General features: G+C 34.7%; 5 protein-coding genes across 6 annotated transcripts; 3 read left to right on the top strand and 2 right to left on the bottom strand.

The window, feature by feature from the left end:
• The first annotated feature begins 5,455 nt into the window (after positions 1–5,455).
• LOC131018066 (G-patch domain-containing protein 1) lies at positions 5,456–10,443 on the top strand. Its single transcript, XM_057946794.1, has 11 exons — positions 5,456–5,707; positions 6,475–6,559; positions 6,656–6,732; positions 6,832–6,859; positions 6,942–7,035; positions 7,120–7,186; positions 7,519–7,609; positions 8,311–8,462; positions 9,502–9,726; positions 9,802–9,915; positions 10,038–10,443. The coding sequence occupies exons 1-11, from the start codon at positions 5,630–5,632 to the stop codon at positions 10,098–10,100; spliced, it is 1,074 nt and encodes a 357-aa protein (XP_057802777.1). The 5' UTR covers positions 5,456–5,629; the 3' UTR covers positions 10,101–10,443.
• Positions 10,444–11,264: 821 nt separating this feature from the next.
• On the bottom strand, positions 11,265–13,529 carry LOC131018068 (meiotic recombination protein SPO11-2). The gene is made up of 11 exons (XM_057946795.1): positions 13,419–13,529; positions 13,247–13,330; positions 12,961–13,090; positions 12,741–12,878; positions 12,443–12,531; positions 12,217–12,345; positions 12,054–12,148; positions 11,919–11,981; positions 11,774–11,850; positions 11,573–11,703; positions 11,265–11,484 (listed from the first exon to the last, which is right to left on the bottom strand). The coding sequence occupies exons 1-11, from the start codon at positions 13,494–13,496 to the stop codon at positions 11,350–11,352; spliced, it is 1,149 nt and encodes a 382-aa protein (XP_057802778.1). The 5' UTR covers positions 13,497–13,529; the 3' UTR covers positions 11,265–11,349.
• A 4,689-nt stretch (positions 13,530–18,218) lies between these two features.
• LOC131018515 (uncharacterized) lies at positions 18,219–19,395 on the bottom strand. Its single transcript, XM_057947232.1, has 2 exons — positions 19,102–19,395; positions 18,219–19,024 (listed from the first exon to the last, which is right to left on the bottom strand). Exons 1-2 carry the CDS (start codon positions 19,393–19,395, stop codon positions 18,326–18,328), a joined length of 993 nt encoding a protein of 330 aa, XP_057803215.1. The 3' UTR covers positions 18,219–18,325.
• Positions 19,396–19,873: 478 nt separating this feature from the next.
• On the top strand, positions 19,874–21,181 carry LOC131018514 (uncharacterized). The gene has a single exon (XM_057947231.1). The coding sequence runs from the start codon at positions 19,874–19,876 to the stop codon at positions 21,179–21,181; it is 1,308 nt and encodes a 435-aa protein (XP_057803214.1).
• A 4,185-nt stretch (positions 21,182–25,366) lies between these two features.
• On the top strand, positions 25,367–26,449 carry LOC131018065 (acylamino-acid-releasing enzyme 2-like). 2 transcript variants are annotated; one of them, XM_057946793.1, is made up of 3 exons: positions 25,367–25,571; positions 25,956–26,074; positions 26,149–26,449. In XM_057946793.1, exons 1-3 carry the CDS (start codon positions 25,555–25,557, stop codon positions 26,292–26,294), a joined length of 282 nt encoding a protein of 93 aa, XP_057802776.1. In that variant the 5' UTR covers positions 25,367–25,554; the 3' UTR covers positions 26,295–26,449. The 2 variants fall into 2 exon arrangements, 1 of the variants encoding a protein (XP_057802776.1); XR_009100008.1 differs by lacking the exon at positions 25,367–25,571 and adding an exon at positions 25,577–25,619.
• The last annotated feature ends 1,395 nt before the right edge of the window (positions 26,450–27,844 follow it).

The following is a 27,844-nucleotide window of genomic DNA, read 5'->3' as shown; positions in this document are numbered from 1 at the left end:
ATAATCTGTGGTAGTTGAAAGCAATAAATCAGTTCAGTAAAGAAAAGAATGTTGAGTTCATTAAATGCAGTACCTTATGGATTAGCTACTCTTTTATCACTTCTTTAGTGATGGAAGCAACAGGTTTCTGCTCCAAAGTACCAGCCTGTCGATTCTTGCTTGTTCTCTTAGATGGAACCCATTCCGTTAAGGAAAATATCCCTATTTTTCCATCGAATAAAATACTTCCATCCGGGCCAAACATTGGTCTGCACACAGCGCATATAAACATCACCTTGGTGATGAATTTTTCGCTCTTGCATGTTCTATGAGGTTCAGCCTCACCTGGAGTCATAGAATCTGTGAGAGCTCTTAGTAATGTAAAACCACTTCTCATCTCTGTGGACAATGTTTTGCATGTTTTTGAACCTCAAAGTTCTCATAATCATATCATATTCCAATGCCTCTAGTGAAAACCTTAGTCTCAACGGCTTATTATGAGATGTTAGATCCGGCTTTATAGCACTAGTGTGAGCTTTGATCAACCCTTGACATATCCATCTGTCCACAGTGCTCTTACTGCATTGAATTCCACTTGCAAGCCTCATAATAGTTGATCTCTCGCATAACTCTGAAGATGCTATCAAGTATAAATCAATTTCAATTCTTTTTCTTCTTGGAGCATTTATTTTTCCACTTGTGTAACTAACCATAGCACTTGCTGCTTGTTGTTTCTTTGATGCAGCCCACAAGCGATTAATCGTCCTTCTCGAGCTAGAGAATTTTAGAATGGCTGCTTGTATCTTGCCTCGTGCCAGTTTGCCATTTTTGCTGCTTTTTTGAAGAAATGGAAGAATGGATGCTTTTTCAAAGGGGGATAGATCTTTCTTCCCCATTTTCTTTTGTTTTTGGTAGTAGGTCAATCTGCCCTTTTAAAAGCTGAACTGTTTCTGTTTTATAGACTTCAGAAATTGTGTAGAAATGATGTTAGAGGGAAATTTGAACCTCCTTGAAATTTTAATGAATTTGCCGCCTCATTTTATGAAAATGTGTGAACAATTCATTTCTTTTATTGCTGAATCTGCCACCTCATTTGTTGATTAAATGCATTCAGCCACCTCCCATGAGTGTTGAATCTGCCGTCTCATATTGTTGATGAATTGATAATTAAATTTTTTTAATTCAATTTGTGATTTTTATTAAATTAATTTAATCGAAATATAAAAAGAGAATGAAAAGTTAATGAAATTCACTTTATTTGCCAATCATAATAACAATCCAATTAGTGTTAATTAAATTACTAATTGCGTGGACCACACCCACCTTTTCCCTTACTTTAACTCTCCTAAATACCCGTACCCAAAAGAACTAGGCCATTAATAGCGGGACGGAGGGAGTATACAATTAGTAGTAAGCTATATAGGGGTTGTAGCTGTTCTTGTTGCTAATGATGGCTTCGTTTTAGGCAGAATACAATTAATTTATGATTTTTATGATTTTTAATTCAATGTTTAATTAGCTTAGAATTTATTTTAGAAAAGAAAATAATATGGATCTGGGTCTGGGTCTGGACCCGAGACCCTGTGAATCTTATGGATCTAGGTCTGGATCCCATTTTTTTTGGATCCAATGGATCTGGATCAAAGTAAAAAAAATATGGATCTGGATATGGACCAAGCAGGATCCAGTCCAGATCCGGCCCATTGCCATCCCTATATGTTAGCACACTGATGGAGCCTGGTCTAAAGTAGGGATGTCAAAAAAGCCCGAAACCGACGGGTCGACCCGAATAGACCGATAAAAAAGGTGGGTTAGGGCTGAAATTTTTTAGCCCGAATGGCCCGAACCGAAAATAGCCCGAGCCCGATAGGGTTGGCCCGAAAACCGAGTGGGTTGGCCCGATTAACCGAACACATTCTTAATAATTGATTTTTAAACTTTAATACTTTACTTTTTAATTCAATAATAACATTTTGATGCTTGTAGAATATGTTTTGATTTTTTCCAACGGTTAATAACAAACATCTATGATATAAAAGTCAAAGAAAGATAGTCATTTATATTAAATCTATATACAATTTTTATCAAAACAAAATTAAAGTTAGATATTATGTAAACTTATGTTAAAAAAATACTAAGTTTTGTATCTAAAATAAAGCGAATTGTCTTGATTTAAAAAATACGATATATTTTTATTAAAAGAATATGATTATTTATATATAAAAAAAAACATATAAAAAATCGTAAAACTTGCGGGCCCGAACGGGCCAGCCCGAAACCGAGTGGGTTAGGGTTAGGGTCGAAAAATTTTAGCCCGAAAAATAAAAAAACCGACTAGCCCGAACCGAAAATAACCCGAAATCGAATGGGCTGGCCCGAAACTGAGTGGGCTGGCGCGATTGACATCCCTAGTCTAAAGCTTACTAAAGACCATGATGGCAAGAAAGTTGATAGCACCATGTACAAGCAAATTGTGGGAAGTTTGATGTACTTAACACGGACGAGACCAGACATCATGTATGATGTGAGTCTTATCAGTAGATACATGGAAAGCCCTACAGAGATGCATTTTTTTGCTGCCAAAAGGATATTGAGGTACTGCAGATTTTGGGTTATTCTATAAGAGTGGAGACAAAACCGATTTACTCGAATTTACGGATAATAATTATGCCAGAGATCAAGACGATAGAAGGAGCACTTCGGGATACGTTTTTATGTTGAGTTCAGAAGCTATTTCATGGTCATCAAAGAAGCACCCAATCATCACTTTGTCGACGACTGAAGCTGAATATGTTGCTACGTCTTCATGTGCTTCGCAGGCAATATAGTTGAAGAAAATTCTTGAAGAGCTCCATTGTGAAGGGGAAGGGCCTACTATAATATTTTGCGATAATAATTCAACAATCAAGCTCTCTAAGAATCCTTTTCTACATGGAAGAAGCAAACATATCGGTGTGCGATATCATTTCTTGAGCGAACTCGCAAAGAATGGGACACTTGAGCTTGTCTATTGCAGAAGTGAAGATCAAGTTGCTGATATATTGACCAAATCTCTCAAATATCCCATATTCCTCAAGCCGAGGGAATTGCTTGGTGTTTGCAAACTGGAGGATCGAGTTCCATGATGACGTTCTCTTTATTTTTAAACAGCTATAGCCATATCAGTTTAAGGGAGGGTTTGTTGAATTTTGTTGAATAATCTAACTTGGCTAATACTAGACCAAGTCCAACGGGCGTTTGTTATTTCTTTATGCTTATCTCCTAGTTTAGAGGAGTTTGTTAGTTGAGTCCATCACTAGAGTTTGTTCCTTATTCTTAGTCATTAGCCGTAAGATTTGTTGTTATTTGCTTTGGTGCCTATAAATAGGCTGTTGATCAATAAAGTTTTCAATACTTCCAGAAATTATCTCTTCTATTTTATGATATTTATCATATCTATCAATTGTAAGTGAAATAAGGGTCCCACCTTTTATGTTAGTATTAAAATAGAGTAAGGGTCATACCTACTTTACTAAAATATAAATAGATACAAAAATATGGGAGATCCAAAAATAAAAATATAAATACTAAAAACTGGGATAGATGGAGTATATAGATTTAAATTTAGACCATATATTTATGTACGTTGACATATATTCATGTAAGTGAGTATGAAGGATTATGAATATTGAGCAAATTTTGGGAGGTTTAAGCTTTTTATGCTATATCTTTAAGAGCCAATCATAAAAAATATACTTTTTGAAATAGCAAAAACAAATTATGCACACAAAAATAAAAACATATAAAAAGTACTCATTTTAGACATGAAGGGTCAAAATTGTCCTTATTAATGATTTTTTTAAGTATTTGTAATTCACGGTATTCATCCCAATATACCTCAAACATATACCCAAAATCATTTTGTGGAGTAATTTTTTTTTACAAATCATAACCACGCTGCTGCCCACCGCTGTGTGCCCCCACCGATTTGCAGCCCACTGCGCCAAACCACTGCCACCCTCTTCAGCCATAGGCGCTGCCGCCGTCTCCAGCATCGCGCCAAACCCATCACCAAGCAGTCCATCTCCTTCAGGCCTAGGGAATATGAGAAGAAGTATTTCCACCTCACTTTCTACTGCAAATACCGCCACCTCGTCACCACCGAGTATATCAAGCACGTCTTGGACCAAGGGAAGACTATTACCCGACAAAAGCGCCGGAGGAAGCTATGCACTAATAAGGCCGAAAGCGGCGGTAGTCTCTGGAGCTATGTGGTGTTCGAGCACCTCGCCATCCATTCTCGAATTTGAGCAGCTTTTTGAGTTGCGACTGTGGCGCCTTTGTCGCGGTGCGATTGAGGGGGGATGACGATCCGAGGAGGTGGAAAAGCGGGGAAACAATAAAAGGAAAAATAATGAGAGAAATAGAGAGAAAAGAGAAGGGAAACTAGCGACTGGAGATTAAGGTTTAGAGTGAAAAGACGGTGCGGGTCGAGCCGCAGGTTGACCCGTCTCACCCATGAGAATTTGTGCACCCAAGTTTTTACATTCATTATGATATGATTTATTGGACCATTGTATATGTACAAACGCATATATATGCATTATTTTCTATTATAATTTTGGTTCAATCTGAATTGGTAGTTATTTAATAACTAAATGATTATAAATAAAAAAATCTAATTAATATTCAATTTTTATACTCCCTCCGTCCCTAAAATAACTTTCTCTTTTTCCATTTTGGGACGTCCCCAAATAACTTCCTCTTTCTTTCTTTCCATTTTTGGAAACCTACCCCACCACTAATAATATTTTATTTATTCTTACTTTTCACTTTTCACCACTCCCAATACTAATTATAACACTTTTCACAACTTTCAATAATAATTATATCATTTTTTCTCCACTATCAATACACTTTACAACTTTTTATTAAAACTCGTCCCGTCCCCAAAGAGGAAGCCATTTCAGGGACGGAGGGAGTAACTTTCATAAACAAAAGGTTGAAAAAGCATGAAAAAAAAGTTTCTGTTTACCGAAAACCACAAACATATTCATCGTATGATTTTATTTGTAAAAGAAGGTGCAAACTATTTGAATTTTTATTTCTTATAGAAATTGTACTGTTTAGAACTCTTTTTTTTCATAAATCAAAAAAAATTTAAAGATCACGCGACGAAAGACTCGAACCTAGAATCTCACGTCTTGAGCATTAATCTTTTACCGCAAGCCTAACACACCCACAAATCTCTTACTACAAGCCCAACACACGCACACACTCTTGCATAACTTAATCTATAAAAAGCATGTTTATTTATATTTATAATAATAAATAAAAAAGAGTTACAGTTTACAATTTGGTCGGTTTTAAACCGACCGAATTTGTTCGGTATTGAGTTGGTTTTAAAATTTACGTCGGTCGGTTCGGTTTAAAAAATTTCAATTCGGTTCGGTTTGCGGTTTCGTTCTCAGCCGTCGATCCAGTGAAAACGTGTGATTCTAACCGTAAATCGTGATCTCTGTATTCTAGGGTTTTAAGGTGCCTGCCGCCGCTTCACAGAACCGTCTCTTCCTAGCTCTCTCTCTCTCTCTCTCTCTCTCTCTCTCAACTCTTTGAAATCGCAGCGAGGTCAGTCAGTGGGAGGGAGAGAGTACCGGACTTGACCGTTAATATGGCGACGCCGGAAGTTCCTCTCCTCTACGTCGGAGTCTATCGGAGCTCTGCCGCCTTCCGCCTCATGAAACAAATGGTAATTCTTCCGTGCTAGCTATTCATTCGCTTATTATATTTAATTATTTTATGTTATTCGTAATCATGAATTTATCGATGTTAATGCATTCTTTATCAAATTTTCTCCAAATGACAAAAATTAACTGGAAAAGAACGTGAATTTTGTAGTTCCGCAGCTCAGACGTGTGCTTTTTGTTGAATTTGTTGAGCTACACCGTTTTTTTTCCTAGGCTGCATTGCTGCTCCACATTTCTCCCATTGTAAAATTCACGAGTATAAATTACTGTATTCTTACATATAAATATAGTTCTAATTTCTGCTTTTATATGTGTTGTAAGAGCATGTTCTCTCTTGGAACGATGAATCTAGTTGCACTTCTGATCTATAAGCAATCTTTTTGTGCAAAGATGAGAACTTTGTGGCTACATTGATCAATTTGGTTAAAATGTTGACGAATGTTTGTTGCTTAGCCCATGTTTGGTTGGGCTTTTTTGGAGCTTCCAAAGGGGTTCAATTAATTGAATCTATTACTTGCTGTTTGGTTTGGGTAATGAGTTAACCATTACCCTTATTTGAGGTTAATCCAATCGCCCAATTTGTTACCCCTAAAAGTAGAGGAGAAACAAAAGAAAGGGAATCCCTTACTAGTGATTCATTTCCATTGTTGAACCAAACATTCAATTAAAGTACTACAATTATTGTTACCATTCCTCCCTTTATTTGATTTTATTCCCTTTGCATTCCTCTACTTGAACCAAACAAGCACTTAATGTAATGGTTGTTCAGGGATGGGAAGAAGGCGAAGGACTTGGAAAGGAAAAGCAAGGCATCAAAGGATATGTAAGGGTAAAGAACAAACAGGATAATTTAGGTTGCCTTCTTTTTCACCCTCTTGTTTCTTGTAATAGCGTGATAAATAGAAATTCTTATAATAAAATTCTGCAATTTTTGGATTTGGTGCATACAGGTATAGGAACAGAGATACCAAATGCATGGGCTTTTGATACAACTCAATTTGACAGTATCCTCAAGAAACTGAAAGTGGTAAGTTCTGCCTCTTATCTCTTTTGTTGTATTTATTCGATGCAATTTGTCCCATATCACGACTTTTACTTGAATATTCTTCATTGTATACTTTGGCAGCAAGCGGTTGAAAAAAACAAGGATGAAGGTACATTGAAAATGTAATTTGACTGGTTTGGGTTTGGATATAATGCTAGTTACATGACATGTGATTCCACTGCCTTTAATAGATAGTGAGACGGATAGAAATGAAGCTGTTGAACAACCCAGCCCTTCTAAGGACAAAAAAGAGCCAGTCGCCAAGTCTACTCGACCTCAAGGAAGGTCAGGCTCTCATGAACAATGCCAATTTTCTTTCTTTTATACCTAAAAGATATCATATTGATTCAGCTGATATCATATACCCAGGTATAAAAGAAGAGAGAAGGGAAAGACTGTACGTTCATATTCTTCTCAGGATCTTGAAGGAATTCTCGTAAGTATAGTTTGATTATGTTATCTTGTAAAAAATATGTCGAGATAGCATATTGCTGCATCCTTTTTATAGTGGGAAGACTCGAAACTGGGATGAGCATTTCCTATTTCCTTGTTCGTTTTGGTTTTATTTCTTAGTTCCTGGAGTTTTCCTATTCGTACTGTTGATTAAGTTTAAATAGATTTGATTTTGACATTGTAAAGCCTTTTGAACGTCATAAACTTAATGGCCTAAAGCTATGATTAGTGAATGTCACATCTTATACTCTATCGATTTATCTAGTATAGCTTTAGCCTTTCTCACTAACATATTAAATGAAATTATTGCCTTAGGTGAACAAGTCTAAGGCTCCAGATACCTGTAATGCTCCAGAAGTATCAGAGGATGAAAAGTCAATTGAATCCAGTGTTTCAGATAAACAAGGTAAGTATTTCTAGCTTCCTTCTGTTTTGATAGAACTCTGGAAACATCATGGTGCTTACTGTTGTTACTGGTTAATATCTTCAAAGGCACTTTACAATGTTCTGATATTGTTGTATGGGTTTTGTATAGCAGTACTTTCCAGATACTTGTTTTTATTATTTAAGTCCCCGACTGTGGTGCTGAAAAGTACATGATTGTGAAATACCCTGTATAGTCTGGTATTTCCCATTAACTTTCTGAATCGACTTTGACCAAATGCATATTTTCTTTCTTGTCTGTAGAGAACATATAGTAAATCAAACTTGCATTACATATTGATGAAGTATATTGGCAGCGTAGCATCATTCTCTTCTAATGTTCAGTTTATCAGCCTTACCAAGCTTAAGTTGCAGATAGTTTAACTCAGCTTGAGCTGGAAGTCAGAGAAATTAATTAAACTTGGGGATGATGTTACTTGTTATTATGTTGGCTTAGTTAAAACTTGTATTGCTTGTAGTTTTTGAAATTGGAATTACCTTATTAACAATGTTTTCACTTAAATAATGAAGGCAGGAAGCATATCACTAGTAAGAAAGCGACTGGTTGTCAACCTTTTACTGTTGTTTGGTGAAGAATTATATCTAGTGCATATCTCATCCTGTATAGACCTACTACTAAATTCCCAGACCTCATGTTATGATCTCTTATGTATCACTTGGCAGAAAAAACTCAAGATCTTCCAGCTGATTGGTGGGGCCACAAACTTGGATTTGTCTTTGTAGGTATGCTTGGTGCCGAATCTCGGAGAAAGAAGTCCCTTGAGAGGACCATGTTCAATGAGGACGATCAAGAAAATCTTTACAACCTTGCTCAGGTATGCTCTTATGTTTGGATCTGATATTTCTGTAATATCTGAACTTCAAGATTCCAGTGTTTGAACTGCTTGGCAAGTATGGGGACTGAACATGGCCCATGAGTTCATCTCCATTCTTTTGTAGTACAGAGATAAGATCATGAATGGTTGGGTAATTGTCCTATTCTTGTTTTTTTTTTTTTCAGTATAAACCTCGAATTAGTGAAGGATTTTGTACACTAGAAAATATGTGTTTTTTCACAAATCTGAAAGTCGAATATAAAATTACATTTTTGCAAGTGTCCTTTCCCAGAGTATGAAACTTAGACCTGCAAATGTGCTAACCTTAAAATATGGTTCCATTATGTTTAATGAATATGCAAGTATATATTTCTGCACTGGATTGTTTTTAGGAATTGATATTAGATGTATAAATTAAATAATTTCCTTAGAAGGGGTAGTATGTTGATTTCAGTGGTTATCCTCAATACGCAACTAAATAATGAACTAACTTGTTCTGTAGCCACGCAATACTGCATGCATCATGATATGAATACATTTTTCTATGTTTAGATGTTTAGGAAAGATGCAGATTGCATCCAGAAGTTGATTAGAGATCCTGATATTTTGTGATGTTGATTTTTTGTTTCCATATTTTTGTCATTAGAGATTGAAACATGTGTGGATGCTGATTTCTTTGATAAGCACTAGTTAGCTCTATTTAAATAAAGTAGTCTCAATTGTAGGAGGGAGGTAACTTTATTGAGTCTTCAGAATAGTTGCTTGGGTAGGCCTACTCTGTGAGATGGCATTTATAGGAGGGTCTCTGGGAACTCATCTGAGGTTTTCTTGTTATTTCATTATTATTTCGCCTTTTACCTTTCTATAGAGAATATTTTATTGCCTATCGACACCCTTGCATCTATCCATCATACTGGTTTCATGAAGACTTTCAGAGTTGGATTATGCATATGACTTTAAGGAGGCCATTAGTATTTGATAGTTGATTTTGCAAGATATGTGATTGCTAGGAATAAATTCTCTGGACCTACATTTTCAGGGCACAAAGACATCTGGAAAACAAGGGATTGGTATCAAGGATCGTAAAAAGAAAATTGCAGGCTGCTACTTTGAAGGGAAGAAGACTACTTTCGGTGATAGCGATGGGGAAGGTTCTTCTGATTCACATAATGGAGTGAAAAGAGAACATGAAAATTTGGATTTGGGTGTAGGTCCCACACCCAGGCCAAAACTTAAGAAGCTGTGTAGGCAGCTTCTCGAACAGGTATCATCCCCTTATATTGCAAAACTTCTTTAGGCCTAATCTGCATCTACTCTGCTAAATTGGTTCTTGCTCCAGGCACCTGGGGAGTCATTGAAGCTGAAGCAGCTCAAAGCACTTGTTGATGAACATTCACCTTCGACATTGTCCAACTTATTAAAAGAGGAGGCTCTCACCTTTTTAATGCAGAAGGTATAACATTATATCTCCAGAATTGTGATTCTCTTGGCCATTACAAAGCTAAACTTTGTTTTTGCGATTTATCTTTTAATTCCTGTCGAGCAAGCACCACTTACTGGTTTCTTCTGTTTCAGCTTGAAAACAGTGATAGTTTTTCCGTGAAGGGGAAGAAAGTCTTGCTCGTGAAAAGAACTTGATAAAATCTGTATCCAATTACTACCTGTAACAATGTGTAGATTGCTGTTGAGAGTAAATGATATAAATATAGTTGTCAGCTATCAGATAGCAACACTATTTATCGATGAAGTTTAGGAGTCGCATAATCTTGCGGGTTTTACAAGTGGAGAGTTGATAAGGAGAGGATAAGCGTCGTGTGAAAGAGAGTTAAATCAGCTATTTCTTTGACTAGCAGCAGAGGTGCGCTGGATTTTTTAGATTTATTACCATGACAAGAGGACTTTGTCCTCTGTTATAATTTTGTGTGAAACAATTTTTGTAGGACGAGTGCCCATTTTTATTTAATAGAATGGCGTTGTAATACATGTGCTCTCCAACTTATCAGCTACATTTTCTGCTCTCAAGAAAAACATCAATTCGCACTGTGGATCCGAAGCCAATTTTTCCAACTAGGGACTGAAGTAAGGTGGATTTTGGCTTAAAAGTTTATTTTACAGAGTTTATAAGTTTTAATATATTATTAAGAATTTAATTTACTTATAAGATGTAATACCTTAAGAGCTTGTAATATGTTTAAATGTTGTTATTAGAGCTTAAATACACCAATTTTGAGGGTAGTTTGGTTTTGCACATGAACTTTGAAATGTGTAAAAAAAAATACATGAACTTTAATGTTGTAGCAATTTTATCACAAATTCAAATATTAGATATTCGAATTCTATAAAAATCTAATTATTTACGGGTTTAGAGATGTCCTATATGATGTCGTTTTTTAAAATGTCCGATGAATACACGTCGATATTTCGACTTACTACGTCAGCTTTAATTTGAGCAAAAATTGAATTTGTGACATCGTATAGGAAATTTCTAATAGATATCGTATAAAACATTTCTAAACTTGTAAATCGTAAGATTTTTATTGAGTTCGAATATCTAACATTTGAATTTGTGATAAAATTGTTACAACATTAAAGTTCATGTATTTTTTTACACCTTTTAAAGTTCATGTGCAAAACCAAACTACCTCCAAAATTTGTGTATTTAGGTGCTAATAACCCTAAAATTATTTGAATAATTGAGTTTATAAGTTAAGAGAGATAATTGTGAGTTAGATGTAGTGGGATTATTTGTTAAATGATTGTTACTATAATTAATTATTAAACAATTAAGATGAGATTGAAGAATTTGTTTTTTGAGAAGTTTATAAACTGTTGGAATTTATTTTACATCTTATAAGTTGTTTAGAAGCTTATTTTAAGCTCATAGCCTTCATATGTAATTGGCTTGTACAATTTTCTTCCCTATATACTTACCCAAGAAATCATATCCATTGAAGTAAAGGGCTTCTATTTCTGATCTACGACCACTTTGAATCATGGCGGCTAGCTCTTCCTTGTAAGTATCCTGTGAAAAAAACATGGCTTTTGTACAAACTTGGGCGAAAGAAGAAACCCAATAAAAGCACGCGGATGCTTCTCTAGAATCCAGTTACCTGCAACATCTCAGAGGACTCCAAGCTTTTGGCGATTTGATAATCTCGTGGCTTCAATGGAATCAAAGATTCCTCTGGTATGAGTTGCTCGATGTCATCCTTCCGCAACCCGAGCCACTTGACATTGCAAGCTAAAACGAAATGACTTGGTTTACTAAAATGAGGCACAAATGGTGTTAACGCAGAATGGAGTAACAATACCATATCGGTATGCTTCCAGCCCCATTGTTACACTTCCAAACTTGAAGGTGCACAGTATTGCCAATCCAGCTGGATTCCTAAACAACCAAATACAGAATGGTGAAACACATTCCATACATGCAGGCAACTTATAAGGCATGCCTACCAGTCAACAAGGGCTAGAATCGGTAGCTGAGGGAACTCTCGGCTCATCCGGTGCAAGAGAAATCTAGTTGGCAATGCAGAGCTTCACGACATTGGATTAACCTCTCGATAGACGCGTATCACAACTTCAACGTACCTGGTCCCGATGTCTGGATATCCTTTTGCCGTGATGAGGATGCACGGGATTTGGTTGAACAAGCGATCTTCAGCTAGCCTCTGGAATACGGCATGCTACCCCGTGTCTGGTATTTCAATAGCTTGTTTGCAAGAGAAGGAGCAGAAAATGGAAATTTATGTACCTTCTCTACCACAATTATGTATCTAGCATCGCTCTTGATCACCAAATTTTCTAGGAAATTTAGGTCTCCGGAGATGGCATAACCAGACGATCCACAAACAGAACAGTCAATAACATCTTGATTTGGCTCCTTCCCAATTAAATAAACCAATATTAGGACTATATATCGCATCAATGTGGTGCATATTTATTTGTATCCATAATCATAAAATGTTACAACTACATGCCTGCAGTATAAGACGCCCAGCAACTACTCCTCTGCTCGTAGCCATGATGCCGAGGCTATAACGGCTGCATCTCAGCAATGCTACCAAATCTTTTAACGCATGAAAATACAACAGTAATTCATTAGGCTTTGCCGCTGTGGAACAACGATAGGAACTGAACAAATCAAAGTTAATGTGTACTAGAATTTTGATCCAGCTACTAAGTTTGTACAATTTTACTCTATTATGTATGATTCATTCAATCATCATTAGCGAAAAATTGGAAAAATCGACAGAAAAACGGAGAAAATGCCCTGACCTTGGATACTCCGGTTAACCTGTAATTGAGAGGTGAAATATTGCGGCGAATCGCTTAGCAGTTTGTAAAATAACTCCCTCTGAGTTACTTTCTTCTCTTGACCCAGAATCTGGTAACACATTTCCATCACCTTCCACACTTTAACAGCCAAAAATGTTTTAAATCAGCAACAACACAATGTTAATGTTGAACATGGATCTATGCAATTTAGTTATCATACCTCTAATTAGTGAATTAGCAGTGTTCTCATTCATCAAAGACTTCGTAGAAAACGAATCCGAAAGAAAAATCCTCGTGTTTTCGGTCAGTAATCCTCGACTAACTCTGCTATTGCTCATCTTCCTGCTAATCTGTTTGGAAATTTACAACTAATATTATAAACTGCGGCAAATTAGGACCTGATTTCGCTGTGTTCCTTTTACTCTGTGGATCCTACTTGCATTTGTACTAACACTATAACTCCAGATAACACGGAATTTACAGGAAATTCTGAACAAATTACGAACCAAAGGTATATCTGATACTGACGGAGTTGAGGAACTGAGGTTTCTCAGGAAACTAAGGATTGCAACTTCGATCCGAAGCCGAACCTGAAATTTGCATAAAAAATGTATGAAAAAAATTAAATTAAGAATCACAATATAAATTCAATGACTACAGAAATGAGAAGAAAAAAACCTCAGAAGGAGGAAGGATATCGGCGTAGCAAATGTGTTGATCTGAAAAAAATATGGAGTTCTTCAGCAGGTCTCCCATTTTCTCGATGCGCAGGAGGAGGAAAATAGTGGATGAAATTTTAGCGGGCTATTTTGAGTTTTTGAATTAGTGATGTTCTTATAATTTGGGCTTGGGTTATGAACATGTCCTGGACATCAGCCCATTTTAACTTTTTAAGACAAGGGTGAATCTGTTATCTATGTGTAGCCCCATTTTGCTCTTTATAGCTTTCATATTTAAATATAGGATAAAATATAAGGTAAATTTCTAATTATTATTTTAGATAATGACCGTAAAGAATGGAAATTATTATTTTAGATAATGAATGTAAAGAATAAAATGGGGGTTATCAATAGAATCACCCTTCATACAAAAGCTTCTTTATACCCATATGCGGTGCATCTACATTAAGTAAATTCAATTAGTCAACCAATCCTAATTAAGATTTATTAATATCCAATTAAGGTGCGTACTTTGATTGTAAAAATTTTATTGGAAAAAAGATGCGAATAAGAAAAAAATGAAAAAATATTATCTTTTTCTTTTTTTATCATATGTTTATTAAAAATGAAAAGATGAAAAAATGTTCAAAAATATTTTCACATCACTATCCAAAGATAATATTATCTAACATTGAAAAGCAAATGAGTGAAAATGACCTGCCTGAAAAATATTCCATCATATATGGAATATATTTCTATTAGAGTGTGCTCTATTTGATAGTAAGTTTATCATGAGAAAAGAAGGGAAAATATGACAAAATTTTATCACATTATAGTGAACCCAAAGTTTTTTAAGCCCGTAACTTTGACTGTTTTGCAAATATGGGACAATTTTTTCCGACTTGCAATTGTAAGACAAATTTTCAAAAATTCTGCATGTGTAGTACAAATGGCCCGATAAAGTAATTTGTCCTGCAATTGCAAGCCCGAAAAAAATTATCCTACATTTACAAAACAACCAAAGTTACGGGCCTACAAAACTTTAGGCTTTCGTTTAATTTAATTCATCATATTTTATTTTCTTCCCTAATATATTATGTAAACGTTTAAAGTTCGTTATCTTCCTTAAATATATTTTCGACTATTTTATACTCCTTCCGTCTACGAAATGAGTATTCATATTTTCTTTTTAGTCCCTCCATGAAATGAGTATCCATTTCCTTTTTTAGCAAGTGTACCCAACACAATCTTTTAATTAATACACTCAAAAAGTGGAACCTTTATTCCACTAACACCACACTCAATATATTTCTTAAAACTCGTGCCGTTTCCAAATGAATACTTATTTCGTGGACGGATGGAGTATAAAATATGATAGAAAACAATAATTGGAAGTAATTTGTCTAAAATATAAATTTAAAAAAGAAAAAGAAAAAAAGAAGCTGTACTTTTTGACATATGGCGGTGGCATCCGAACTAGCAATTTGTTTAAAATGTATACATTACTTTTACCATTAGAGTCAATTATATGTGTATGCAATTACACATAGAGGAAAATTAACAAACTTTTAAATAACCCTTAAATCTCGAATGCTGACCAAGTTAAATAGATAAAATACTTTGTTCAATTTCTTGGCCCACACGTAAGAAAAAGAGGCGGGGGGGGGGGGGGGGGGTTATAAAAAGTTAATATATGTGGAGAAAGGTTATATATACACTAAATGAGGGTCAAAACACTCACTTAGGTCAAAATCTATACTATATTAAAAAGCCAAGATTTCAATTTGAAATTAATTCAAAATGATTTTAAAGTTGAGTGACAATTTTGTAGTTATAATAAAATTGAAGGTTTAGTTATAAAATTGTGAAATTCGAGTAATTATAAAATATTTAATATGCATATCACATTAAATGATAAAAGCTTTAATTTGATATATTTTGTGTAAATATTTGATGTGAAATGTAAAAGTTATACTTATTTAAAGATTAAAATTTTAAAAAAAAAATCTCTCATCTCTCATTTTGTAAGGCCTGTAACTTTGACCGTTTTGCAAATGTAGGATAAAATTTTTTAGGGTTGCAATTGCATGACAAATTATTTTTTCAGGCTAAATTTATCCCACTGATGCTAAATTTTTGCAAATTTGTCATGCAATTGCGATCCCAAAAAAATATGTCTTACATTTGTAAAACGACCAAAGTTACAAGCCTAAAAAAATTTTGGGCTCCATTTTAGAAGTCCCCACTCTTTTTTATCTCATGTTCTCTTTGGTGGAAAAATATATTAAAATATTATAAAGAGAGAGAAAAGATATATATATATATATATATATATATATAGAGAGAGAGAGAGAGAGAGAGAGAGAGTAAAAGAACAGAGAGAAGGAGAAATATAGAGAGATACGTTGTATAAATTTTAATGGTAAAATTGAAAGATCATAAAAATATACAATAAGAAAAAATATTATCACATTTATAACTTGTGATAATATTATCATGAATTGAAGTGAAAAGATGGGAAAAGAGGCAACCCAAGAATAATTTTCGTCCTGCTCGAGGAAATTTTTTCCAACAAAGAGAACATGTGTAAAAACTGGAAAAAGAGGGAAAATCTATGTATTCTACCTTTTTCCATCAAAGAGAATGCACCATTATAATAAATATGTGAAAATAATAATTAAAAAAAAAAAGATGAAAATATATCTCTAATTTTTCATTAAAATAAATGAACCTTCAAAATTTAAATATGACATATGCATTGTATATCTGAATGTATTGAAAGACGCCTTAATTTTCAATTGGTCTGTTCCAATTAAAAGGCCTAATATCATAACAAAATAATATTGGGCGCGATGTATAATTCGATGATGGTGATATTGCACCGTCTACCTTCTGGCCATTTGAATGGCGGCTGAATAATCTAAAATCGTATGGTCTTATATTTGCGCTCGAATATTCTCCTTCAATCCGCCTAGGAAGTACCGTAGGTACTACTTGTATGAGAACTCCGACAACTGAGAAAGTTGTCCCTTAAACGCTGAGATATAATCCTCCAGAGATCCGAACTACCTGCATCTAACTATTGTATTTATGAGCGCTTCAAATCTATTAATAGCCGTTCCATCTCCGAAACGAATCAATAGCTCTCGCGAGAAACGAGACCATTCCAGCTTAGGGCAATATCGCACCAACAATTGTATTCATGACATTGCAGGGCCGCTCATGGCAATCAAAGCTAACTTCAGACGTTGATCCACTAGTGTCTCATGTACCCAAAAGTATTGCTCTGCGCGCGCCAGCCATGCCAAAGTGTTACACCATCGAAGCTTGGCAAATCTATCTTCTGGAGGACTTGCAAAGGAGTGGCAGTCTGTTCGTTCGTGGTGTTTGGGTCGTGGTTGTCCTCAGATGCTTCTTCATTCCGATCAACGCCGGAGGTTGACAACTTCTGCAATATGATATCTAACTGGGTCTCGATCGTGATTTTGGAAATTTGAGTCTCGCCAACGGCGATAGTCAGGTCTTCAATCGCCTTCTCTAAGCTCTCCAATCGTTGTTCAGTACTCCGGGTAGGTCGGATCAATTGATAGAGTAAAGGTGAACAAATAAGATAGAAACTAAAAATACGATATATAAATTCCTCCTGCGGGGCCCTCGGAGAAAAATATCTTTGTCCCACAGCTATTGTTGTCCCTAAACAATGATCCCAAGATAATTAACCTTAAGTCCTAAAGAACTATATAAAGACCTAATGACTTGAGGCCCATTAAATAACTTGGAGCCCATGAGTCCAACCTAAATAACTTAACCCTAAATAATTGAACTATTAAGAAAAATAAAAGATAACTATGAAACTAACAAAAATTAATAGAATAAAGATAATCCTAAATCTGCAGCTGATCTGCACGCTATCAAATGCAATGACATTTAATACTCCCTCCGTCTCATTCCAATAGGCTCACTTCTTTTGGGCACAGAGATTAAAAAAACTTACTTTTTAGTAGGAAAGTGGTAGTAAAATGATGTGGTCCACACTAATTAAGTAGTACAACTTTTTTACCCAAAAAGGAAAATGAGCCTATTGGAGTGGGACGGAAGGAGTATATGTTTTTGGTGCCATTTTGTTAGTAAATAATAGTCCATATATGTCTTTGGTGCCACTTTGTTCGAATGTCAAACTGTGTGAGTATATGAATGCTTACTAGAAATATTTTGGTCTGCTGCGGAAAAAGTATAACACATGTATGAACTTGTGTTGTATATCTATATGATGTGAATAAGTTGAGTGTTTGGATTTGGGTTAAAGGTGGAGCATTTGATGCTGCAGAAACTTTGTTGGTTGTTGTTGCTTTGCTCGAAGATGATAGGAGTTGGATATAAAACAAACAAAAATCAAGGAGTTAGCTCGTTGAGAGGTTGAGAAACAATTAATTTGGAGAATAAATGGGAAGAAAATACCACCTTAGAGCAACTCCAACAATCCCTCTTAAATAGCGGCCAACTCTAGAATAGCGTGTAGAGCATCTCCAACAATTCCCTGTCCGCCACGCTAAAATCCAGTTTGTGAACAGTGTCCCGCTACATCAAGCGGGCACTGTTCATTCCGGTATTTCCTTTTTTTTTGTTTTTCATTTTATTTATTTGTTGTTTTATTATATTTGTTTTTTTCGTTTATCTTTAGAAAATGCTTATATTTGCTTGATTTAATTTGTAAAATCTATATTATTTATATTTTTAAATTATCATAAATATATATAATATTTAAAATATATTATATAAAATTTAAAAATACAATAACATGAAATATAATATAAAAACACATTAACATAAAATTACGACAACATAAATTACAATATAAAAACACAATAGCATAAAATTACAACCACATAAAAATACAAGAACATTAAACTAATAATACAATAAATGCTAGTAAGGTCCAAGATCACTTCCAGATCCTCCAACATCGCTTCCAGATCCTCCAATGTCGCTTCCTGATCCTCCAAAATCATGAAAATTTCCTCCAAACATATTGAAAGCATCATATGGACTTGAATGTTGTTGTCTTTTAAAAATGATTTTTGCTTGTTCACTTTTGAAATAATCTCGGCGAACAGGATCAGAAATATTGTCGGTGTCCATCATTAGAATTTTATTATCTGATTCCCACATTTGGAATGCAATAGCTTGTTTTTTTGCTTCAGTAGCTTTGTTTTTTGCTTCAATCTTCTGCATTTGTAGTTGCAAAATTTGCTCTTTTGTGGTTGATGAGTTTTCCATTAAATCTCCAATTCGTTTATTTCCTTGTTCAATTACTTTCAAAAAATTAGACATATCTTCACATTTTTTTCTTTTGTTTTTGGTCTTTTTCACACCATCTGGACGGTGTGACGATCCAGAACCACTGCCACTACCATCGCTTAAATTGATAGAAAAATTAGACAATCCATCAGGTGAGATAGGAGATTGTGGTAGTGAATCTGACTGAGATGCAGACATTTGTTGTCGAGAGTTTTGTGAAGGACAATCAAACTTTTGATAATCTTTCATAATAGACCACACATGCTCGAACTTGAAGCCTTTCTTATATTTTGTGTCTAGCATCATCAATTCTTTTGCACGAGTGAACTGCATAATGAATAAAAATGTTATAATGAGTAAGACAAATAATAATTATAAAAAATGAATAGATAACTACTACTTACAATATCATTTTCAGAACAACCACTTGGATTTAGATATTCCACTTGTTGTATACACCCTTTGAGTTTTGAAACCGAACTCAAAATAACCTGCATGCGAGTTTCAAGTGATCTTGAACTTCGAGTATACATATTTGGATTGGGTTTCTCCTCGTTGTAAACCTCCCTAACACGATCCCAAAAATTTTCTTTTCTTTGGTGTATTCCTGTTTCTGAATCTTGAGATATCTCCAAATACACACGACAAAGATGTTTATCTTCATCAATTGTGTAATTAGGCTGTCGAGAAGAAGCCATGGAAAATGAAATAACAGCTAAATGAAAGACAAGTTGGTAAAAGAAGGAAGAGGGTTATTGTGTGCTAAAATAGAAAAAATAGCTCATATATATAGAGGACGATGGTGATTGAATTGAAGCTGCATTATTTGATATGTAGGACACCAGCTGCATTATTTCTCTGCATTATTTGACCAAATGCTTTATCTTTTTTCTGCATGATACAGCTGTAGATTGAAATGTAGGACACAAGCTGCATGGATTGATATCATGTAGGACCAAATGGTGTTGTCAAATCAATCCTTTCGTATAGTAGGGGAGTGATAAGGTGGATGATTCAGATTTAATGAAATCTGAATGGACGGTGGCGATTCAATATTTAAGATTTTCAGATAAGAGTATATTGGAAATTTTTTTCTTATTTAAGACATACACACGATTTCAATAACCACCACACCTATTTCTTCTCTTCCACTCATAAAATAGCGCTTTACAAAATATGAATCATCATAATATTGGTTCTTCTTCACTACTTTCTCATTCAAGTTCAAGCTCATCTGATGATGAGCTTGAACAATTAATCAACGAGTGTGATGTTGAACATCAATTGATGGGTCAACATATTTTGAATAACAATCTTATTGTAGCTCAACTGGCTGAATATAAAAATGCTACAAAAATTCATGGAGGTTCAGTTCTTGGTCACAAGGTAATCCATCGTGACCGAGAAGCAGCAGCTCATCGTCTCTTCAACGACTATTTTTCTGAAAATCCAACATTCAACGAAGGAATGTTTCGTAGACTCTTTCGAATGTCTCGAAGTCTATTCCTCCGTATTGTTGATGCTGTCAAAAATCATAATGGTTTTTTCGAGCAACGCATGGATTGCACAGGAAGATGGGGCTTGTCCACACTGCAAAAAATAACAGCTGCCTTTCGAATATTGGCATACGGGGTACCAGCAGATGCTACTGACGAGTACATAAATATTGGTGAGTCCACTGCAATTAAATGTGTCAAGAAATTCTGTCGTGCAATTGTGGAAATATTTTCTGATCAATATCTAAGATCTCCTAATGCTAGTGATGTTGCTAGACTACTTTATATTGGTAAACAACGTGGATTTCCAGGAATGTTAGGTAGTCTTGATTGTATGCATTGGAAGTGGAAAAATTGTCCAACAGGTTGGGCAAGCTCATATGCCGGTCGTAGTGGCTCTCCAACAATTATTCTTGAAATAGTTGCTGATTATGACCTTTGGATATGGCATGCATTCTTTGGTATGCCAGGATCCAATAATGATATTAATGTGTTGGAAAGATCTCATCTTTTCAGTGACCTTGCTAGAGGTATCACTCCACCCGCACATTATGTCATACAAGGAAAAGAGTATAATGTGGGCTATTATTTAGCAGATGGTATATATCTCAAGTGGTCCACACTTGTACAAACTTTTTATGAGCCACGCTCTGTGAAAAAAAAGTTTTTTGCAATGAGACATGAATCGTGTAGGAAAGATGTGGAGCGTGCATTCGGAGTTCTTCAAAGTCGATTTGCAATTGTTGCAAATCCAGCTCGCTACTGGCAAAAGAAACATTTGGATAATATAATGAAAGCGTGTATTATTATGCACAATATGATTGTTGAGGATGAACGTGACCTGTCTGCACCAATTGAAATTGCAAGAGAAGTGCCAATTCCAGATGTTGAAACAATGCCAAATGAAACAAACCATTTCCAAGATTTTCTTGGACGCTATAAAAAATCAAAGATAGAGTTGCTCACTTTGCGCTTCGTGATGCATTAGTCGATCATATATGGGATGAGTTTTCTAATTTAGAAAATTAGTTAGTTTTATCATGTAATTGATGCTTTGTTAAGTATTGTGTAATGTTTAATTCTAAGAGTATTATGTAATTTCAGTTTTTATGTTGTTGAAATAAATTAATCGTTCTATAATATTTAAATATAGCACTTTATTAATTAATTTTTCTAAAAAAAATTTAAATTATTTTATATTTCAATTTTAATTTTAATTACATTTAATTGAATATAAATATATTTATTTATAAATATATATGATATATAATAATTGAATTGATAAAATAATTTAATACTAAAGAACATAAAAAAGGAATATTCTATTGTAGAGGGAAATGTAGAGTTGATTGTTGGAGATGAAAATTCAAAACTGTATATTTCAACTCTATAATAGAGTGAAGGGCCCTCTAAAATAGAGGAACCCTTGGAGATGCTCTTATGAGTAAAGAAATAGAGGTGAAAGCTGAGGTGAAGAGTGGGGTGATTAAATAGGAGAAGTAAGGCTATGTCTACGTGGTTTTATCAATGACCATGACTCATGTAAATATTTAATCTTTTGTAGAAAAATATATGTTTATTCTATTTAGAGTCTGTCGATGTAAAACAAAAATGAGATGTAGTTGAAAAATGTGTTATTGGGCTATTGGATTTTAAAAGGTGGATGGGCTTCGAAAAAATGGTTCAGCCTATTAGATAAAGGGTAATTCTAATAATAGCCCTCGTTTTACTCAGTATAACCTCTTATTTAAAATAATAATAATAAATAATTATAAATTTATTATTTTATCCTATAACTCATAGCCTCAACTTAATCACTTTATAATCCATAGTCCCCAAATAATATAACTTTTATTCTTTCGTAGTTCGTTTTCGGAATGATGTGCAATCTTTTCAATCATCTTAATTTTTGAAGTTATGTTGTGTCTTCTTATATATATATATAGGGGTGAGTTAGAATAAAAATACATCTTAGAATATAAAATATAAACTATTTTCAACCCATATATCATCAAGATCTACGGTTGATTCATCATCCTATTGGATGAATTTATGCTCCTGAGTTCGAATCTCAAAGGTAGCAAAAAAATTAATTTTTCGCAATTCATGCAATTACACAGCGAACTCATACGTGTTCTACATAGAATTCATACATTTTAGTGTTGGGAAAATAATAGAAATACCTTATCCTAGTTTTGATGATCCCAAAACACTTAGTTTATCTTCACTAGACTAGAGTATTTTTTTACTACATATTTTGACTATGTGGGGCACTAAGCACGCAAACACATGGCAGAGGCCTTTAAAGACAAAATACATGCAAGGGTGAAATAGATTTGAAACTTAAAATAAAATTGTCAATTTTTTCCCCCACACTGCTGGCATAATTATGCATATTGTTGAATACAAATATGCATATAAATAAGCATGTATATGCATAATATTACACACAAATATGCATATCACTATGCGACCCCTCAGGTGCCTCTCGTTGTTGCTCGCCGCCGCCATAATTATGCATATATTTGAACACAAATATGCATATATATAAATACATATATGCATAATGTTACACACAAATATGCATAGCACTATGCGACCCGTCAAATGACCAGCGGCGAAAGGCACCTTCTGGATCACATAATCTATGCATATAGTTGAATAAAAATATGCATATACATAAAGTTACACACAAATATGCATATAGTCGTATAGTCTCATGCATTTTTCTATCCAACGTTGTTTATGCATAATGTGTGTTCAATTATAGGCTTAATTATAGTAGCGGTCGTGCAAAAAAAAAAAAAACTCGATAAAAAAAAATAAATAAAATAAAATAAAAATAATTTTTTTTTTAATTTTCAAAAATGTTATTCTTATTTTACTCATGCGTGTATTTTTCCTTATAAGGCCTCATAAGGCATCTACCACGTGTCACGTTCCTAGTGCGCAACATACATATATTGTGTGATCCATATTTGGGATTAGGGGTGGGAATTTCGGGATCGGGTAATCGGGTATCGGGTACCCTATACCCGAAAAATTCGGGATCGGGGTCGGGTATTTAGGGTGTGAAAAAATCGGGTATCGGGTATACCCGAATTACCCGATTTTTTAATTAATAAATTTTAAATTATATAATTAAAGTTTAAGTCCCAATCTGGCAGATTGAATCTGCCGTCCCCATTTGAAATCCAGCCCTAACCCCTAAGTAATCCCTCCCCCCCTCCCTCCAGCCGCCGCCCCCACTCCCAGTCCCCCCCACGCGGCGCTGTCCCGGCGGCAGGGGCTGGACGCCGCCTCCATCAGCAGCATCCCCATCGTGCTGCACCGGGAGTCCATGTCCGACGGCGAGTGCTGCATATGCCTTGGGATATTCGGCGACGACGACAAGGTCAAAGTGTTGCCGCGCTGCCGCCATTGCTTCCACTCCGAGTGCGTCGATAGGTGGCTCACAACTCAGTCGAGTTGCCCGCTTTGCCAGTGGAGCTCCGACAACGCCTACGCCTTCTCTTCTTCTTCTTTTTTTTTTTTTTTTTTTTTTTTTTAAATACAGATTTTCTATGATTTGTATGAATTTCTTGATTTGTATGAATTTCGGCTGAATTTGCTGCTTAGCTTCATTAGAATTTGCTGCTGCTTTGAATTGGGGAAATGGCTTGGTTTTCTGCTGTATTTCCTCATTTCGATTTTTTTTTAAAATCGGGTATTAGGGTACCCGATTTCAAATTCGGGGTCGGGGTCGGGTAGTAGATTTAGGGTATTTTCGGGTTCGGGTACCCGATTTTTTCGGGTAGGGTACCCGAACCCGACCCGATTCCCAGCCCTATTTGGGATATATATACTATACTCCCTCCTATTATAATTATATGTCGTTTTGGTCATTTACATTAATTTTATAATATAAGTCGTTTTGTTATAATATATCACAATTAACCTCACTTACTAAGGAGATATTAATTGGATATAGAAAGATACAACTCAATAACAAGTGCATTCATTTTAAATTCCACCGTTTGTTTTCTCGTTAGATGTATTTAACCTTAATTAGCTGTTATTAATTAGGGTTAAATTAGGTAATTTATTTATTTATTAATATGTGTGTCAAGGCTTAGGAAGATTTATATTTTGAATATGAGGGAGTATATGATAAGGGGTGAGTTCTACATGATATATATATATATATATATATATATATATATATATATATATAGGGAGAGGTTCAAATAAGAACCACTAATAAAATAAGAACGGAGAATCATTTTAAGCCATTCGATCATCAAGATCTACGGTGGATGCATCATCTTGGTGGATGGATGCAGGTGCTGGGTTCGAATCTTGAAGGGAGCAAAAAAATTATTTTTTTCGGATGCATTAAATTTAATAGCGGATGCATTAATTTGTATAGCAGATGCAGTAATTTTATTGGTTCTTATGTTCTCACGATAATTGTGGTTCTCACTATAACCGTACCATATATATATATATATATATATATATATATATATATATAGAGAGAGAGAGAGAGAGAGAGAGAGAGAGAGGTTCAAATGAGAACCGAGCTAGATTTAAAATGAGAACGGAGAACCATCCTCAATCTTTATGGTTAGCCCTATTTTGTGATGAGTTTTATGGGTGTTTAGGCGTGATATTGATTTATATATTGGTCTCATTTACTTAAGAGTTGACTGATTCGAGCTTTTGTGCAAATTTTGTTGTCTCTGAATTTTATACTCGAATTGATTAATCCGTGGACAAAAATGGAGTCAGAAGTAGGTGTGAGAGAAGTGAATTGATAAAGAAATGATACAAGCTAGTATAGTTTATATTTTCATCAATCTGATGAAGAGGGCTAATAATAGCTAGAATTTCATAAAAGGTTAAAATTAATTAAAACAATGAGTCAAATTAATTTCACATGTAATCTAAGTATAACAATTAATTCATAAACATTGATATTTAGCTATCTAAACTGTGTCTGCGTGTAGGCTCAAGAATAACACCAGCTCTTGGATTCTTTACTTAAATTACATACTCTTAAAATGATTTCCTTTAATATTCTTTTACTTCTCTTCACAAAAAGCCGTTATTCTTTTTCTTTTAATTAGATTATATATATTGTTTTGCTCTTTCCACTGTGAGCTTGAACTACACGCCCCACATGCTCTTTCCATATTGTTTTGTTGGATTCTTGATCTATTCACTGACTTTATGGATGAAACGACGTGTTTGTGATGGCAAAGTATCCGATGTTGCAATGCTGATGTTATTTGTTTGCAATATCTGACGACTTGTTCAAAAAAAGAGAGGCAATAATAAGAATATTCCATCTCCAAAGAAGAAGAGTAGAAAGAGCTAGAAATGAGCAACCATACAAGGTGAGATTTGGTTTATACTCTCTCTCTCTAAGAGAAAACTGTTGTAATGTGAGTTGACTTCATTTTTGCCATCTTAAGTGACTCATTGATTGCATGAGGAAAGTTATATGTTGTGTTTTTAGTATCGTGGGATTCCTCTTTTCATTGGTTTGAGTTAGTTTGAATGCATAGCTGTGTAAATTTAACTCTCAGTCTCCTAAATTCTTTAGATCTAAGATGAAAATTAAATTGATTTCCTATAGTTGTATTGTGTTTGTTTCTGTATCTTTCAATGTTTCTTTTCCATAGAAATGAATGTAATTAATCAATGCATATACCACAAGTCACATTTTCAAGAGACTTATTGCTTTTGCTCAGTTATTCCAAACTGGTTTACAATTGCAGAAGTATAGCAGTTCAATCAGCCATGGATGAAGAAGAATATGCTTCTATGTCTAAGTTGCTACAAGAATTTACAAGCATCCCAGCCATTGATAAAGCATGGACTTTCAAATCTGAGACTGGTATTGCTGCTTCATATTACTTGCTTCAATCATTGCTAAAAAAGAACTAATTTTGATCTTGTAATGCTGTGCAGAAGATGCTTCCACTGGAATGTTCCTACTCATGTCCAGCCATCAAACAAGTCGTCAGAGAAAACGGTCCAGATCAAGGGCCACCCAATTGAGCAGAAAAGCAACTACTGTGGTTAAGTCTAATCTTTGTTTACTGTTAGAAGACTAAAAATTTGATGACAAGTAACCTTAACGGCATTGTCATGTCTTGTTATTAGATTTCGAAAAATTGTTAGATTGATATTTGAAACTTGGTGCAAGATATTTTAAATAGTTGTAATGAAGATGATAATTGATTATATGTGATTTGATATTTGTTGTTTATTATTTTTGTTATAAATTAAATTTTATTTTATTAAAAGCCCTTTTTATAGGGGCTACAAAATAATTTTTTCCCCCCACAAATAACCTACAAAACCGGTTAAAAACCGATTTCTATTAGCTTATTTTGTAGTGGTGTCTATCATTGCAAAACACACCGCTAAAAAATGCGCTAAAAGAAACCGGTTAATAACCGGTGTTTTACATACCTACAACACCGATTATTAACCGGTTTCTATCAGCGCCTTTTTTTTTCTACCCTTACGAAACCGCTAGCTACGAAACCGGTGGTTTGTGCTAATAGAAATTGGTTTCTGTCAGCATTTTTCTCGTAGTGTATTTACAAACCCTAGAATCAGAGCATAAAAAACCCTTAACTTGGCGACTGTCGATATTATTCTCAAAGCATAAAACTCCTCTAGGGATATCGGCGACCTACTCGGCGAACGCCGTCACCGTTTTCTTTCTTCATAATGCTCTAAATCGGCGATCCACTGTGCATGTCGTTGATTTGTCCGTTTTCTCACACTTAACATTTTTTCTTCGTCTATTTTAGATAATCGAGCTTGTTTCTCTTTCAACTCTTCCCTTAGACACATTCCCTTGATTTCTAATGCTCCGGAAACACTCATTCCTGAATCAAAGTAGCCAAAACTATACCCAAACGTGAAATCATGAAAAGATAGGAAATAAACACTAAACGATAACACAATGGGCATAAGTTTGACATAATTCACAGAATATAAGCCATAAAAACTATGCAAAATGAGTGTTTATCGAAATTTCATGGTGGCAGATATGAATTGGGGGACGTAGAAGTGTGGGAGATGCTTAAGGAATTCAAGCTGGGGAGGTTCGTGGCGGCATTTGAGTGGGAAAGTTCGACGTGCTGGGCAGAGATAGATAAAGATAATGTCCTTTGGGTTTTCTTTAGTTATTTCTTCTTCTTTTTTCGCATGTATTGCCAATGTGGCATTTGGTCGGAACTGGTTAATTATCGATTGTCGAAAAAAATTTGCAGGCCAAAAACAAGAAAAAAAAAATGAAACGATGAATATTGCTTTGTAATTATCCTTAGAGTGGAATATTTTGAGAAAATAGATTGGCCTAATTAACTTCTTTACTTTACTTGTAAGCATCATTTTGCACCACTTTCGGATTTTTGCGGTGCAAGGAATTTTATATTATCGTGAAAGCTAAAATTCTAGATTGAATTCATCCTAAAAAAATGTACTTCCTCTGTTTCATTACAAATGTCCCATTACAAATGGGCATGAAGATTAAAAAATGTGTAATTAGTATATAAAGTGGGTTGATGGAAATTATTTAAATATTAGGTATACATAGAAAATATATTGCCAAAAAAGGCATGAGACATTTCCTTATAAAAAGTGGGAC

This window comes from Salvia miltiorrhiza, chromosome 3 (genome assembly GCF_028751815.1).
Source record: "Salvia miltiorrhiza cultivar Shanhuang (shh) chromosome 3, IMPLAD_Smil_shh, whole genome shotgun sequence".
NCBI lineage: Eukaryota > Viridiplantae > Streptophyta > Magnoliopsida > Lamiales > Lamiaceae > Salvia > Salvia miltiorrhiza.
Note: the sequence above shows the minus strand (reverse complement) of the source record. Positions and strands in the feature narration are given on the sequence as shown.

Excerpts from the sequence above, each read along its gene's own strand:
- LOC131018068 (XM_057946795.1), bottom strand. The coding sequence starts at position 13,496 with ATGGGAGACCTGCTGAAGAACTCCATATTTTTTTCAGATCAACACATT. Across the intron at positions 12,149-12,216 it reads ACATAATTGTGGTAGAGAAG|CATGCCGTATTCCAGAGGCT; the intron begins GTACATAAATTT and ends GACACGGGGTAG. Across the intron at positions 11,485-11,572 it reads AGTCCTCTGAGATGTTGCAG|GATACTTACAAGGAAGAGCT; the intron begins GTAACTGGATTC and ends TTTTTTTCACAG.
- LOC131018515 (XM_057947232.1), bottom strand. The coding sequence starts at position 19,395 with ATGGCTTCTTCTCGACAGCCTAATTACACAATTGATGAAGATAAACAT. Across the intron at positions 19,025-19,101 it reads GTTGTTCTGAAAATGATATT|TTCACTCGTGCAAAAGAATT; the intron begins GTAAGTAGTAGT and ends TTCATTATGCAG.
- LOC131018066 (XM_057946794.1), top strand. The coding sequence starts at position 5,630 with ATGGCGACGCCGGAAGTTCCTCTCCTCTACGTCGGAGTCTATCGGAGC. Across the intron at positions 6,560-6,655 it reads GAACAAACAGGATAATTTAG|GTATAGGAACAGAGATACCA; the intron begins GTTGCCTTCTTT and ends TGGTGCATACAG. Across the intron at positions 8,463-9,501 it reads ATCTTTACAACCTTGCTCAG|GGCACAAAGACATCTGGAAA; the intron begins GTATGCTCTTAT and ends CTACATTTTCAG.
- LOC131018514 (XM_057947231.1), top strand. The coding sequence starts at position 19,874 with ATGAATCATCATAATATTGGTTCTTCTTCACTACTTTCTCATTCAAGT.
- LOC131018065 (XM_057946793.1), top strand. Across the intron at positions 26,075-26,148 it reads GACTTTCAAATCTGAGACTG|AAGATGCTTCCACTGGAATG; the intron begins GTATTGCTGCTT and ends AATGCTGTGCAG.